Source organism: Denticeps clupeoides, chromosome 6, assembly GCF_900700375.1.
Source record: "Denticeps clupeoides chromosome 6, fDenClu1.1, whole genome shotgun sequence".
In the NCBI taxonomy this organism is placed as follows: Eukaryota; Metazoa; Chordata; class Actinopteri; order Clupeiformes; family Denticipitidae; genus Denticeps; species Denticeps clupeoides.
This window is the reverse complement of record NC_041712.1, coordinates 2,652,480-2,668,811: the sequence shown is the minus strand read 5'-3', so window position 1 is coordinate 2,668,811 and position 16,332 is coordinate 2,652,480. Positions and strand designations below refer to the sequence as shown.

Below are 16,332 nucleotides of genomic sequence, written 5' to 3'. Positions count from 1 at the left end.
GTATGTGTTTGTGTACCCCTGCATTTGTGAACGCCCACAAGGCCCCCAGCAAGAAAAGGGTAGAGGAGAACCCTGGAGGGGGTACCTGGTAGCCACAATACAGAAACCCCAGGTGGCCATGGTGGGTCTGCAGGCTTCGCCAGCTGCCAGTCACGCCCAGGGACTCAAGGCTGCCACCCCTGCCCGAAACCCAACAAAGTCAGCAGGGCCAGGACCCGCTAGGTAGTCCCTGGAGTGAACCAGTCTACAATTGAACAGCCAGACTGTGGTAATCTGTGGGCCATCATCCCACCAATTAGCATTAAACTGCTTCTTCAGCGATCCTAGACTATTCTAAGCAGAACTGCTGCATTTGGCCAGTGCATAAACAGGCAAGTGTTGTTTTAAGTCTGGCCATAAGAGTGACCACTTTGTTTAAAGAAACCTGAGTACTAAATAATAAAATCACATTTATTAAGACATATAGGGGTATGTGTTTGAGACAGTGGAGAACATGCTGCACTAGCCCAGGTTATTCACTTTTTTTTTTTTTTTTTTTGACTTTGCAATTCCTTGGGACTTCACTGGGAGAAAATAAACCTTGATGCCAAGAAACGGTATTAACAAAAACATTATACATATGCTAATAAAGTAGGTCAATATGATTCGCGTTTCTCACTTTTGGACCAGGTGAGTTAAAATATACATGTGTAAAATCAGTGTATGACAGTAAGAAAGCGTCTTGAAACTAAGAGGTAATTAAGAACATTTTCTGTAATCTTAAGAGATGCAATACATGTTAAGATCATAGTGTTAAAGTAGCAAACATCTAGGAGTAAACTATTTCTTTGTAACCATTACATTTTCTAAAGTAGAATGCCATTCTATTTGAATGGCAAGAAAGTAATTTTACATTTTAAGACATTCCACGAAAAACATGAAAATGCTGAAGGGAAGTTATCATTTCAATCTAGTTTAGAAAAAATAAAAAGTACACAATCTTAAGAACAGATCACATCAAGTCGTATATTCAAGGTAAAAGTTTATTCCTTAACAAAACCAAAAAAAAAAAAAAAAGTGCTCAAAGCATTAACATGACCGTCTTCAATGGGTTGTGGGTGAACAGTCCTCCTTCTCTTATGATACCAAGACTCCAGTTCCACCTTTTGCTGCACCTGCCTCACCTTCCTGGTTTGATGATGATGACTTATTTGCGGCCTCTTCTTCCCCAACTATCCGGATATTGAATCGTTCCCGATATTCATTCAACTCTCGCCCTTTTGTCTGCATCTGTGTGCTGAGTGAGTCCACTATTTTTGTTATCTACAAAAGGAGGACAGGCACATTACTTATGACATTTACGGCATTTGGCAGATGCCCTTATCCAGAGCGACAAAGTGTATAATGAGATTTTTAAAATAAAAAGAACTTTTCCACAGCAGACTTACTTCCACACATGCAAAATTAAGACAAAGTGAACCCATGTATGACTGGCCAATAGGAGAGCTTTCCAACTGAATGGCCTGGGCGTCTGGCTGCGTTGAACAGTCCCCTGGGGTAGTGTGTGTGTGTGTGAATGGCATTCAGTCTGTTTATTGTAGGGCTGCACAATAAATATTAAGATGACTGTCTGTGATATTAACATTTGAACAGCGGGATCTGGTGCATATCAAATCAAGCACTCTCAACCAGCAGTCAGCACACCACCTGTATATATTGCATTTTGTTGTCTATAGTTCTTGAAAAATCTATACAAAATGCCTCTGGGTATGGACCTGATCCAAAGAAGCAAGTAACTTGTCATTTCATATTAAACATAAAACACAAAGTATAGTGACCTACTAAGCAGTCATCTCCTAAGCCAGAAAATGTAGACAGGCTGTTTTTTATTGCAAAAAATATGTAGGCCTGTAGCATGTTCCTGTTTCTTTTAGTATGTATTTAGATTTTTCATTGCACTCTGCAATTGCTATGTGTCTTGGGTAAACTTTTAATATTTTTGAGTTAATGGAAGTTTCATTTTGAACTGAAAAATGTGTTTGACCTGAAATAATGAATAATCATGATTACAATATTGCTAAAAATAATTGTGATTATCATTTTGGCCATAATCGTTCAGCCCTAGTTTATTATCCAATTCATAAATGGCTTAGTACCCTTACCTGTTCTTTATTGTTCTCCAATGCTGGCAAAACCTCCTTCACGGTCCTCTCCACTAGAACACCTCCAATCAAACGGTAGCATTTCCTGGATGGGTCTACCTCTCGCAGAGCATCAATTACAAGGCTGGTGAGGAAACGACGTCGGAAGTAAGTAAGTAAGGGGGAAAGCAGGGATCTCGGATCTGCTGGTTCCGAACCCATACCTGTGTTCGTTGATCTCCATCTCCAGTTCAGCCGCTTTCGTGGCCAGGCTGCGCTGCTCCTGGCGCAGTCGCTGGAAACCGGCCACTACCTGTGTGTTGAAGTGAACGTGATTAGTTGTGACGCACGTGTAGCGTAACGCAGTGCACACAGCGTGTAACCCACCCCCCGAGGGAGCAGTTGCGTGGGGACGCATGATTTACGCATCCATGACACTATTTACAATGAGTACGAAACACCAACAGTATCACTCTTAATCAAACACACAGTCCGATTTCTCCTAGTCCGTTCTTGGCGATTTTTACCAAAAATGGGTGGTTTCAGCTGGATCAGCTTCTGATTTATTTTTAACCCACGACACGTGCGAAACGCTCGTCTCGAGGCACACCAGCTTCCGATGAACTACCAGGAATCTGGGAAGACGCCGATCACAGCAGCGAAGCAAAGAACGGAGAGGCCGATCAAGCTAGCATGCGGGTGTAAGACGCTTCATCGCACCGTTCAATTGACAAACGCGGTGCTACCGTTTGCGCTAGCATGCTAATAAGCTAAGTGGACCGCAGTCGAACGAGAAGTGCGGTCTTCGGCAGCGTCCTCCTATAATACACTCGTGACAAGGAACGGCATGCATTTACCTGTTCGGCAGAAGGACCCGACTGCTTTCCGGAGCTGTTCGACTTGCTTGCCGCCGTGCTACCATTGCTGCTGTTGGTGGCTGCCATTTTGGATGTTAACAGAGGGCTGAGCGAAGAAGCTGCGTTGCGAGAGCGATCATGTGACGTATAAGTTGCCGTTGTGTTGCCAAGTTAGATCGTTTTAAGCGGTTCGTATTTAATTCGTTTACAAACGTTGGGATTACCCGTGTGCCACCTTATAGCAAAATAATGTTTGAGGATTACACTGAGGACATAAGCATCTATTCTCAATTATGGTTTTCTTTCTGAAACTATACTTAGCAAAATCAATTAAACTTAACTATATTTTGTGCTTCATTTCGGATATTAAAAATCTGCGAAAAAGGGTTGTTTTTCTATTAATTACGTATTATATTTGATTGAATGGAATGTATTTTAAATGAAAATAATTAAACTATGTACCTTTGACTCTGACATACCCAATGAATAAATAACATTTTTGTCACTGTCTGCGAGGGGACACTTCACATTTAATCAATTGAATTAAAGCGCTGACCATCCAAAAGCTGTCTACAGAGGTCACGTTATACCTGGGTGTGTGTCGTATTGACCTGAGCGTAGGTGAGTGTGAGCAGTAAATCATGCATACGGTTTCTTTTTAATACTAGCTTTATATCTTCTTCCTTCGAGGGTCACCACAGCGGATCAATCGGCAACCCTCCCCATTTACCCGGAAACACATTGTCACACGCGTCCCCAGTGACACCGCTGCTTACTGTAATAAAGTACAGATTAATGCATTGGAACTGAACTGAAAGTGGTGCCTAGCGGGTAAAGAAGCGGCCGCGTAACGGAATGTTGTGGTCCGAATCCCGAACCGCCAAGGTGCCACTGAGCAAAGCACCGTCCCCACATACTGCTCCCCGGGCGCCTGTCATGGCTGCCCACTGCTCACCAAGGGTTATGGGTTAAAGGCAGAGGACACATTTCGTTGTGTGCACCGTGTGTTGTGTTTTACAATGACAACCACTTTCACCTTTTTCTGATAACGCAGGTCCAATGTTAAATGTTTTTTGTAAAATGCATTAAAGGACAGATGGGGGCGCTGTTGCTTTCCGGAAAAAGGAATGTCACCTGCTGAAAGAAATATTTTAAAGCTATTCACAAAGAAGAAAGTTTATTTTTTTTCTCCAATATTTGTTTCAGTTTACTCAGAGAACGCATGTATTTATTGTCATAGGGTACGTTTACATACCTGCTAGTTTCTTTTGCAATAATACAAAACGAATTTTATTCTACGGACAGTGTTTCTGTTTGTAAACCTTAAAACAAGAGGAATAATCACACATATTTACATGTACAAAACTTCTGATTATACGATTTGCTCATTTGTTATTACTGTATAACATTTGAACAGTTTGTAATCACTGTTGTCCACATTTGAGAATGAAATATTAAGTTGTTAGTTATTGGGCAAACATCATTGAATTGGAATCTGTACACTGTACAAAAAATGTTAAATGGGATGTCCCTGAATCCTAAAAACTGATTTTTTCTTAGGTTGGGATACCAGCAAAATAGATGTGAGCATCCCCAGACCCACAATTTCCAAAGCACTGTAAAATGTCAATAGTGGTAAATGTAAAGCACCAATGTAAAACATTCTGGGTGAACCCTGCATATCCAAAATGTTTTTTACTTTTCAAGCCCGAGATTTGGCTTTTGTTGTCTCTGCTGGCTTAGAGGTGGTGATCCATCGATAGCAGTCTGTCACACCCTTGCTTCGTGGCTCAACAGCACAGCTAGTACAGTACACAATGCCTAACGCCAACATAACCACGATAAAAACACAGAGAGGCACTAGCAATGCTACAAGAAGCCAGCTTTTGTCATGTCTCCGTTTACCAGTCCCTGGACGTGGCTCGGATTCGGAATATGGCTCAGCTGGAGAGGGGGACATATTCATTTTGTCCTCGGTGTTTTGAGGTTTGAGAGTCACGGCTCCGTTAGAACCCCTGTTGGTTCCCTGCACATGTATATTTGTGATCACAGATTCCTCTTCCCTGTCTGATGACGGAGAAGCAGAGAAAGGACTTTCGTCTTGCTGAACATGCCAATCAGAAGCTTGTGTAGTTTTGACCTCCTCCTGGGACATTTCTGTGGACCCTGTCAGGTCAGTGGGAAGCGGAGAGAGGGATGTTGGATTGGATGTCACAATAGATGCCGTCTGCACGCTTTCCAGAACTTTTCGGCATGTGTAGTAGTCCTGCTCCAACTCGAATCCATCTGAGCACTGACACGCGAAGCCCCCGTGGTAATTCTGACAGAGCTGCTGGCAAATGCCGTGGGTTTGGCATTCATCAACATCCTGGCACCGGGCTGGGTCCTCAGGGGCCTGGGAATAGCCATCAGCACAGCGGCACTCGTAGAATCCGGGCGTGTTGACACATATCTGCTCACACACGTCTTCCTGGCACTCGTCCACATCCACGCACTCTCCATCCTCATCAGCCTCATAGCCCTCCTGACAACGGCACTCGAAAGTGCCGGGCACGTTGATGCAGAGCTCTGGGCAGGGCGTCTGATTGCACTCATCGATATCAAGGCACGCCTTGCCGTCCGGGGCCAGAACGTACCCATTTGGACACGTACACCGGAAGCCTGTGGACATAGGCTCACATTTATGATGACATTCGGCACTGAGACAAGGGTCGGCTGGTTGGCAGGTCAGTCCATCCTCGTTCAAGTCGAACCCTTCAGAGCACTCGCAGTAATAGCTGTCATCCGCGTTCACGCAAACCTGCTGACAGCCGCCGTTGTTTTGCTGGCACCAGTTCGTAGGTGCATCAGAGCAGAAGGGGGCATCGTTGGACCAGCCCACCGTCGTGTTCTCCCTCAGCATGCAGAGAACCGACTGCTCGCCTTTGGAACCCTCCGGACACGGAACGGTGGCCACAGAGCCGAAGGGGATGTGGGTTAGCGAGGTGCTGAGCAGGCTGAAGGGTGTGCTGTAGACCACAGGTCCTCCACCCTCGCTCTGCAGCACGGGACACATGCCTTGGTAGGTGTAGCGGCACAAGAACCCGTCCACAGCCAGCGCACACGAGCCATCCAGCCACTTGAAGTTGTTGCGGTTGCCGGACTTGTCTGCGGCATTGTATGTCATGACCACGCACCGAGGTGCTGTGCAGGTGTTGGGCAGATCTTCGCGCTGCCAGTTGGTGTACTGGGTTTCCTGGTCTCCTGTGGTCCAGGTGAAGCCCCTCAGCGGCCGCGTCGCCGAACACTGACGTGGCTGCCGCAGCAGGCCGATCCACAACCTGATCCTGGGTCGTATGCTCTGCCGGTCCACCGAGGAAAGGAGCCTGTGGATTAGCTCTGCCTCTTCGATGCTCTTCACTGTAGCCAAGTTGCCTCCCTTGTCCCTGCAGGTCCTCAAGGACTCCCGGAAGGTCTTTTGCTGGAAGTAGACCGCGTAGCAGCCGTCCGCACTGCAGATGGCATCGTGCTCCCGCAGGTCCTGCGCCTGAGTTCCCGACGGGCACCAGACGCACAGCAGAGCCAGCAGGAGACAGGGGTATGCAGTAAAGCACATCGTATTCTGTAGCCACGCTGCCATTGCTCCTCCGACCGACCACCTCAACTTCTCTCCCCAGTCTAGTCCCAGTCTCCCCCCCCTGAACTTTAGATGCCTCTCACTGAAAGCTGATTGTCCTCTGCAGAAGTTTGAACTGTTGCAACTTTCCTCTGCTGCCCGTCTGCAGGAAAAGACACGTAGGGAGCACACAGACGTATGTTTTTGAAAGAGGGGGTGGGTGCTGAGTGTGTAAGTGGAGTTGGGGAGATTGTTTGGAGGAGGGGGGTGGTAGAGGGGTTGGCCATAGTTTTTCCCTGCAGTGGCGTATGGTTTTCATGAGTCTTTTTAAGGAACGAGCATGTGACCATGCCAGTAAAAGCCCTTCTTCGTTCTGCAACCTGAAGCATCATCACTGCCACTACTTCAGTGCCATCAGCACCTGTAGTAATATTTTCAGTGGAAATATATTCTGAGGATGTTCTAACAGTACAATCTGTAATAAAGTGTAAAAAAAACCCATTACAATAGACACAGATTTCCTGTGTTATGAAATGAAAGAAGAACAAATATGAGTTTTGGATGGGCATGTGAATGACTAATGTAATAGTATTTTGTTAGGCATATTTCTAGATGAAAAGCTAGTTGTCTGACCAGACAGAGCCTTGATTTCTGTCTTGCAGGTCTCAGTTAATGGTGGTTAAAAAGAATGAACAAATAGCCCTCAGCCTTTCATATCTAATGTCATGTCTACAGGATAGACATGACATTTGGATTTCTGGTGCAGACGCTTACGAAACATGTTGTTTATTATCATGCATTTGTTCATTCACACTCTGGTCAGCATCCATTGAGAAGTAACTTAACACCAGACATCAACTGTCTGGAGCTAACGCACGTCTCATAACCCCTGGGTTTCAGCACATGTGTCTGTGCCAGAAATCAGTAGCCAAAAGGCTGCCCAACGTCCAGATATTATAAGCAATGGCTGCTTTTGTTCTCATTCTCTGCAAATCAAATGCAGCCTTCAGTATGTGCAGCTCTTGTTCCCCCTTGGGTTTCTTTCTCGCTCTCTCTCTCTTTCTCTCCCTCCCTATCCCCTAATCTATCTTCTTCTAAACACCTACCTCTTCCAGTTTCAACAATTGCATTCTTGGACATGACTGTTTCCTGTTTCACCGCAGACCAACTGAAAGCCTCTTGTAATTGCGGACATTTTGCCAGAGTTGTACAACGGGGAAAGAGGCGATCGTTATGTGAGCTGTTGCTGGACACCAAAACGTTCTAGATAAGAGTACATGTCTAAATTTCCCTCGCAACTGAAATGTCTTTTTTGAGACGGTTTAATTGCTCTCTTCAGGCAGGGTCTCTGTGATTCTCAGGGGATTTGAATTTTTTTGTTTCATTCCCCAGATGTTGATGCCCTCAGTGACCACATATTTATAAGCCTGAATTGACATCATTCTGCAGAGTGAGCAAAGCTTTCCACAACGTGTATGAGATGAGACTGGGATTCAGGGACAGCAGTTCATTTGCTCTGTATGGACATGTGACCTTAACAGTTTTTTTCTTTTAAAGAATGTTTTCCAAAACCATGAAAAAGACATTCAAACCACAAAATATAAGCAGTGCCTACAACAAGGAATTTGGTGACTAGTGTTGACAGATTATTTTAATTTTTCAGTTAAAAAGAACCTCGTGCTTTGGCAAAGAAAGGTTTTTATGGTTGAATTCAACTTTTGTCCCCATTTTAACACTGCCAGACATAATAAAAGACGTCCAGAGTTATCCATGCAGAGACATTACCTAATGCATGACTCACATATTGCTCTGAGAGAGCTGCTTCAGAGAGGTCTCTTTTTAGCAGCTACTGTCCTGACCATGCGCTGCGTGATGTCAGTCTCTTCAGGGACGACTAAATCTGTTCAAACCCTCATTCTGCTGACCGTAGCATATTCTCCAGTACCACACAGATCAAATATGTGCTTAATCAGAGTGTACATATTTCAGAATATACTGCATGCATTTACAATATACATTCTTCGTGTGCATCTGAACTGGGGAACTTTAGAGTGGATGACATGAAGGGACTAAGCTGCTCGGTGGCTGTCTGCATGTCACAGTGTCTGGGCGGTCCGTTCAACACAAATAAATAACGGTCAGGAGACGAATGCGGGGTCATTTCCTGTTCCAAGACTTCCAAGATCTTATCAGGCACATACTCCTACTGCAGCTTTTCATTTCTTTCCTTTTAAACATGTTTCTCTTCTCTTTTTTCATTCTGTACGCTCATCTGTACGCTCATGTTATTCCATCATTTGGACACCGGTGTTACCGCAATTTCAGTAGCAATACCATAGCCAGGAAAATGTCGTTATGAATCATCAAAGGTTATTAAAAGGTTAATCTTTGTGACATTGTATGTGCTCAGATTAATGAGAGACAGGAAGTTGTAAAGCTTTTGTATATAGTGTATTATTTAGGGTTCATAGGCATATTCTATCACTAACTATCTCTGTCACACCAGCTGACCCTACTGTGAATGTGGGGTTAGTGTCTCCTGGTTAGTCTACTGGGAAACGTTAAACCGCTCATGGGTGAAAGAAAAATAAATGTCCAGCATTCCTTCCTTCCTCACACTTTGTTCTGAAAGACTGGAATGCTTTCTAAGGTCGTCTACATCTGAATAGTTTATGGACATGGTAATTTTGTTGTCCTCATACCCCATAAATATTCAATCTCCCATCATATTTTTTTTTTACTTGGACAAAATATGACATTGATTCTGTATGTCAAGAAAAACAATGATTTGATGCATAGAAAAGGTATCCCACTTTGCCTCAGTTCCTTTAAAACGAGCTTTGGTCCAGAGAAGGCAGTGGCATTCCATGATCACATATGGCTTCTTCTTTGCATGATAGAGCTGCAATTGTGAATGGCATGCTTAGATGTCTACTTAAACAGACAAAGGACAAATAATCCAAACAGGACCATTCATTAATTAAAATGAAACCATTATTCATACATTTAAATAATCATAATTTGGCCAAAATTGCTCTTTAACCACTCTTCCCCCCAAAAGAGCACAGTGAATTTTTTGGAACAAACAAAAATGAGCTTCATAATCAGATGATGTTAAATCAACACAAAGACAATGACAATGACAAAGGAGATTTGAGGACCTGTGAAGAAGAGTCACTGATGATTATCAGGCAGGTAAAAGCTATTAAGCCTAGAGTACACCAATTTGTGTGTAATAGATTACAAGGTCATGAACCCAGGAACCACACACAAGCAGATAAAGACCACTCTGGTTATTGTTAATTTCAGAAAGGACTCTAAAGATCCATGATGTGAATTGTTCTTTTTTCATCTGAGCCAGGACAGCTTTATTGATTTACAAATTCTCAGTTCCATTGATGGAATTCTGAATCACACAAAATTTTAGGACATCATTATGTGATGTCCATTATGAGATTGAATCTCAATCTCACTTGAATAGAAATTGTGTGGATGAATGGGCTAAAACTCTTCCAAGCTCTAAAGGACTGATTAACAGTTTCCAGTAATGTTTAGTCACATCAAGTTTGCATACTTTTCCCACTCACATATTATGTCATACTACATACATTTTTTTCTTAATCTGCTTTGAAGTGAAAGATCTGCTGTTTTGCTGTTTATTTCCACATATACTTCAGTGATGTTCAGCAGAATAAAGTGATTCCACTAATCTGCAGCACTGTTTTCTAGGATGTCGAAAATCTGGGTACACAGTTCTATACATACCAGTACACTGGTCTAGACATTCTGTGTTGCTATATGAGTGAATCTGTATTGTCCCATTCTGGACTTTTTCTGGTTGTTATATAATGTTTTTTCTTCATACAGAGCACCCCAGGGACACTTAATTCACTGCTTTTTTTGGGGGTGGGGGGGGGGGGGTTCTTGGTTAATGCACAGCAGTACAGTCGTCTCGAATGAGGGAGAGGCCTGATTAATGGAGCCTCCTGTCAGTAATCATGGCACGGATCTACAGACCGGGTTTATTCCACTGTCTTCGTCTGCACAATTTTACAGCAAAGCAGATAAAATTGCATACAAAATGTTTTCTACAGGTTTCACAGAATGCATATAGCTAAAGCTATAGCGGAGTGTCTCACTTTGTGTGAACAAATCCTGACTTCGGAGTCTGGACCTGAAAATCCATCCATTCTGTTTTTTATTTATATCTTTTTCCTCTGGTTGCAGACAGAAGGATAAAAAGTTCATATTTTGACTGCCTTCAGTTTCAGTGAGCTCCTGGCTTTTCACTCTGGATGCTTCTGACTTTGATGTATAAACCTCTCGTCCTCCAGCAGCCAGGCTGGGGTGACCTCTCCCTCGCTTTCTTTATTACCTCTGCCCTTCGCGGGGCTGATGGACATAGCATGTGCTGTCCTCATTACGGCTGATGTGTATAGCATGAGCTCTCTGTGGACCTTCACACATTCCTCAGGGCCTTTTCGTTTTTCTTCCTCCCATTGCTGTGCTTAAATCTGTGGTGGGGTATGTGTGCAGGCTGTCCGAATGCCTGAATTTGGCATTAATGCCTGAGAGGGGATTGTGAAGTCTTGCAGTTTGAAGTTGGGTTGCTTTTCAAGGACGGAAATCTGCCTGCCTTGTTGAAACAAAAGGAAAAATGTGTGGAGCCACGTACAAGGAAACAGTTCTGAGAACTTGCTACAGTCTTCTAAAGATCCGAAGCTGGGAAAATGTCAAGCTTTCAACAAAACAATGACCCCCAGCATAGGGCAGTAACATAAAAAAAAAGCAGAACCTGGAAAAACCTGGAAAAAAAACAAACTAATGACCCTATACATTTTACTTTTCAATCTTTCATGTGAGAGCAGTGACCCTGTATAAAACCTGAACTATGTCTACATCCCTCCTTCTCAGCCAGTTTCTGGTTTTAGTTTCAATGAGTTTTTGGTCTCTGTGGCCTCATCAGAGCAAACACCTTCCCTGTTTAATGCAAATACTTGGTAGGGTGCCGGTAGTGAGGCGCTTGCGTGTAGAGTCTGAACACCCGGGTGCACAGAAGCATATTTAAACAGTCCTAATTCTATTATAACAAGGTCTCACTGAACATTATATTTTACTTTTCAACCTGTTCAACAATATCATATATCTGTCAACGCTCTGTATGAGCACAGAGTGAGCGGGTGTGACCACCAGCAAAGGCACAAAGGTTAATAAAAGCAGTCTGGAAAGTGTTACTGGTTCAGGGTCTATGGTAATGAATGTAATATGCAAAATACAGGCAGAAGAGTGAACTCCGTTTTGGAAATGATTTTTCGGTCCAACTAGGTCCAACCAACCTATGCTTCTCTCACACCATTGTTCTTATTGCACGTGTTTCACCATTAAGTCACTCCTGGTAAACTAAATTGAAACCAGGAATAATCTGTGGTTCCTTTTAACTGCATTTACACAGGCACAATTAGCTGCTCTGTTTGTTTATTGGCTCTGAGGACTCATGGGAATTCTGCCCCGGCCACCCTCACCATACGCCTCTGCTGAAAAGCCACTGGCCAGTGGTGAGTCATTACACATACTGAAGCTATTAGCCTGATCTATGTGGTCAGATAACTCACATAAGCAGAATCCCACGGATTTTTCTTTTTCTCCGAGGAGAAAACTAGCGCCCAACTAGCACCCTTATCAGCTCACTTATCCAGACATCCCCCAGAATCATTCTGAACAGTGTCAGAACTGGTGGATCCATTAGTTCTAGAGTTCTTTTAGATTTTGTAATTGACGGTTTAGTCCATTCATGCCTCATCATATGCCACCATCCTACCAATGTTGTACATATAAAATCAAAATGTACGTTTCAAAGTGTTGAAAAGGTTGTGCGAAAAAATGACAAAGAGGCCATGAAAAAGGTTGTAAACACTTTCCTGCATGCTGCCTATCAGGATTGCGAAAGTTTTCATTTCGGATTATAGCTTGAACATTAGGAAGTAGCACTTCTGGCCATTTAGAGACTTGAAAGTCAAGGAATATTTTCAAAATGAAATGACTTTCTTCCCCAAGAACACACACATCCACATCCCCCCACCAAGGGGGAAACCTGAGCAATGGCTGCGCCGCCACGAAACCCAACAACTCCTCTTTGTCCATGAAGTCAGAAAAATATTTCCATTTGTAAGTGTGGTGAACTTGTACAGTATTCCTTTGTCTTACCTCCCCCCTTTGTTTATTTCCCCCAGTCCCCTGGAGGAACTGTTTGAATGTGGGGTAGTTTGGGGTGTTCAGCTTTCTGTTTTTTCCCTCTCTGTCCTTTTATCAGGTCTTCTGTCCATTGGCACGAAGATGGGAAAATTTGTCTCTTCGGCTGCTTATCTTATCTCCTTCATAGTGGCTGGGGGACCTCATTCGGAGCCACTGAGCCCTTCTGGCTTCTTGCAAGTGAAAAAGATTCTACTGCTGTTGGAGAGGGAGCTAAAAAAAATCCCTGAGTGATGTTCCAAAATCCAGTTTTCTTTCTGTAGCTATAAATTATTTCAGTTATTAAACCAAGAACAGTGTGTGACGAGCCTCCCAAATTCCATCAGTGATCAGTTATATGTACATTTTCTTCATAAAGTACTATTTTGATTATCTCTGTACTCAACGTTTATTGTTTTTATTCTTTGCAGATGAGTCTCATTTTTCACTGCAACATTCTCTAAGGATGATGTGAAGGTATCACGTTGTGTTCTGTAGAGATAAATTTTTCCTTTGACACTGGACAGTGACAATATATTTTATTCATATTTGATTTGACAAGATTCAGCAAAATACTTAAATAACATAATCTAATAGACTGGAGTCTGTCACCATATTCCCCGATGTAGATTTTGCTTCTGCTGGATATTTTAGGGGGAATGTGGCTGCAGTGATACACAGAGTCAAGCTTTCATTTATCTAATTGTTTCCATCATTCTTTGTGGACACATTACTTTCATACCACTATGGACAGACTGAATTCTTAACTAGCTGAAGATCTGAGGGGAAATGAACCCTTTCTGGTGGTAACAGCTTTCAACGTTTTGGCCTGTTGGCCTGTTGACCTGTGAATTGCAACAAACAGCATAGCATATGGAAGCACTGTATCTATTGGGGACAGGTGACAATGGTGACATTGGTGACTTTTGGGTGACAAAGTTCAGCTTTTGTTTCGATTGAGCCGACTCAATTGAGCAACGGGTCACTGAAGAAGCCTGCTTTTCCACGTACTGAACAAAACAAAAGCGGCATTAGCAGAATAAAAATGACAGAACTATTATTTGGAACAACAATGCAAATGTTGGGTTAATGACTAGGTGAGAACTGAGAACAGAGAAAACTCTTTCCGCATAAGGTCATATTAAATATTGCTTTTAGGTTTTCTGTTTAACAGGGCAATGGGGAGGAGGTCTAAGAAGTGCTGATGCAGGGCGTTTAAATGTACCTGGAAAACCTGACAGCCTTCCACTTTCTTATGGAGCAAATTTATATCGAAAGGCTGTCATTTCCCTAATAAAATGTCTGTGTCTGTGACAGCCCTACCACGTTTTTTTCACGAGAGAGAGAGAGCGATCTGGAAACTTTGTATCTATGAAAAGCATCTGTGGCTGTACGGCCAATTCTTTAACAACAGGTACAGTTCAAAGTTTCTCATGATCACATGCAAGTGTGAAAGCCTGGCAGAGGCTAAGGTCCTGAAAACCATAATCAATTCATCATGGAATGTCAATCAAAAGGAATGGGGGGCTGGTGTTCCATTTTTTTCCCCATGTGCTGAAGAACTTATGAAATAATATTAGTCTTTGCTGCCGTAAATACTGTGTTAAAACGACTTTCAGATTGCTTGCAGTATAAAGGTTAGTAATAGTCCCATGTGGACAAGATCATATAATGTTGCAGGCCCACCGGAGATCGCGGCGGTAGTCCTGGGTTCGCTCAGTCCTGGGTTTGGGTCACTGTGGATCAAACTGAGGGCAGCGAGGTAAAGAAGCCGGGGCGGGCCACGATCCCAGCGCAGCTCTTCTGTTGCAGCCCCGAGGTAAGCCGGCGTTCGTGTTTCCACAGAACCTCAAGAGGACTCTGGAATTAAACTTTCCTGGAGCCGGAGCCATGCTCCAAAGGTGGCCCCAGCCAAACCGAGGTGCTCTGAGGAAAGTGTGGAGTCAGCTCCTTGCTTTACTGCACCCATTGGTTTTTCAGTGACACGTGCATCAGTGTTTGTTTCTTGGCCCCCTTCTAATCACATGATCACCCCAATGAGCACCCATCAGTGGAGAACACTGGCACCATTTGACTGAAAAGTTAGCACCTGCAAACCAGATGGATGACATGAAAAGAATGAAATGAAACTGAATCTCTGAAAAGTACAACATTCCAGTCCATGATGAATAAGATCTACCTGCATGTATGAGGCTCTTTGTGCATTTCAGTGCACCGTTTTCACGTCTGAAGGACACAGGAAATATCTTCATACTTGCAGGAAATGTCTGTTTTTAAATCGTGTACTTTAGTTCCTGTAATCCTTTATCCTTCTAGCCTATTTTCCAAAAATATATCATATGATAATGCTGAACTCAGAGTCAATAGACTACAAGGATCTTTGGCTATAGGAATGCAGATGGAGGTCTGATTCTAATTAAATATCAAGGCTGTACCATATGCTAAAAACCATTTCTAATGAGCAACAGCTTTTCGACCAGTAAAAACTGTGAACCATGGGCCATTTTGGTCTTCTTGAAAAAGAAATTATTTAAATTATAATTGCAAGTAAATGCTGTGGTTTATTTTCCCATTCTATCATGAAACATATTGTGTTACTGGCTGTAATCGTTTTTCATTTGGCTTTTCAGTCCAAGCTTGAAACGATAAAGTGGAAATGACATTTGGTGGCGTTTCCCTTAAAATCCCATCCTCTATTAGCCTGCTAATGTCAGTTTTACCGTTTGTATACAATACACACAAAATAGATATTGGTTCATTTACATTTCATTTACAGCATTTATCAGACGTCCTTATCCAGAGCGACTTACAATCAGTAGTTACTGGGACAGTACCCCTGGAGCAACTTAGGGTTAAGTGTCTTGCTCAGGGACACAATGGTAGCAAGTGGGATTTGAATCTGGGTCTTATGGTTTATAGGTGAGTGTGTTACCCACTAGGCTACTACCACCATTCAGTTGTTATAGTTCCATTAAATGAGAAAAAGTCCAGCAATGTGCATGCATTTCTGTTGAAAACGGCATTCCTCTTTTCCCCGATTCCACAAAGACCAGTCCACATTAGGGGCTATGCAGTGCCATGACACGTAGATGTATATACATAATGAGGAGGACTCAGAGGTCACGCTGTGATCGAGTCATACGGCTAAAATAATACACATTCAGCAATATGCCAAGACTAAATTGCAGACAGACATGACAGAAACCCTTGCAGAAAGGGGCTCCACACACATTATTCCTTGAAGGAAATTCCACATACGTTTGTGCAACACTACAAGTGGAGGGGAAAAATGCAGAAAATGCAGGTAACCTGATCTTTGGCTTGATTCTCTTTAGTAAATGAAATTAGCATCTGCTTTCAATCTTTTTGTCCTTCACTGCTCAGGTTGGAGGTTCCCTTTAAGTCTGTCACTGTAAAACTCACAGCGTGTGTTATAGTCCCCTAATAGATGATGAAATGGAAAAAAGGTGAAGGATGAAGTATTACTGGAAAACCGACTTTCACAGCGAAGCGAACTCGCTCTCCAATCAGT

At 43.0% G+C, this 16,332-nt stretch overlaps 2 protein-coding genes across 2 annotated transcripts; both read right to left on the bottom strand.

Annotated features, from left to right (window-relative positions):
* Positions 1-489: 489 nt before the first annotated feature.
* On the bottom strand, positions 490-3,127 carry pfdn2 (prefoldin subunit 2). The gene is made up of 4 exons (XM_028983923.1): positions 2,978-3,127; positions 2,345-2,433; positions 2,142-2,265; positions 490-1,302 (listed from the first exon to the last, which is right to left on the bottom strand). The coding sequence occupies exons 1-4, from the start codon at positions 3,062-3,064 to the stop codon at positions 1,117-1,119; spliced, it is 486 nt and encodes a 161-aa protein (XP_028839756.1). The 5' UTR covers positions 3,065-3,127; the 3' UTR covers positions 490-1,116.
* A 1,010-nt stretch (positions 3,128-4,137) lies between these two features.
* Positions 4,138-6,750, bottom strand: cd248b (CD248 molecule, endosialin b). The gene has a single exon (XM_028984091.1). The coding sequence runs from the start codon at positions 6,594-6,596 to the stop codon at positions 4,680-4,682; it is 1,917 nt and encodes a 638-aa protein (XP_028839924.1). The 5' UTR covers positions 6,597-6,750; the 3' UTR covers positions 4,138-4,679.
* Between the last annotated feature and the right edge of the window lie 9,582 nt (positions 6,751-16,332).

Bases quoted from the DNA above. Each gene is read 5' to 3' on its own strand.
- pfdn2 (XM_028983923.1), bottom strand. From the start codon at position 3,064: ATGGCAGCCACCAACAGCAGCAATGGTAGCACGGCGGCAAGCAAGTCG. The intron at 2,266-2,344 runs GTATGGGTTCGG...TTTCCTCACCAG, and splicing joins ATGGAGATCAACGAACACAG to CCTTGTAATTGATGCTCTGC. The intron at 1,303-2,141 runs GTAAGGGTACTA...CTCCTTTTGTAG, and splicing joins TGGAGAACAATAAAGAACAG to ATAACAAAAATAGTGGACTC.
- cd248b (XM_028984091.1), bottom strand. From the start codon at position 6,596: ATGGCAGCGTGGCTACAGAATACGATGTGCTTTACTGCATACCCCTGT.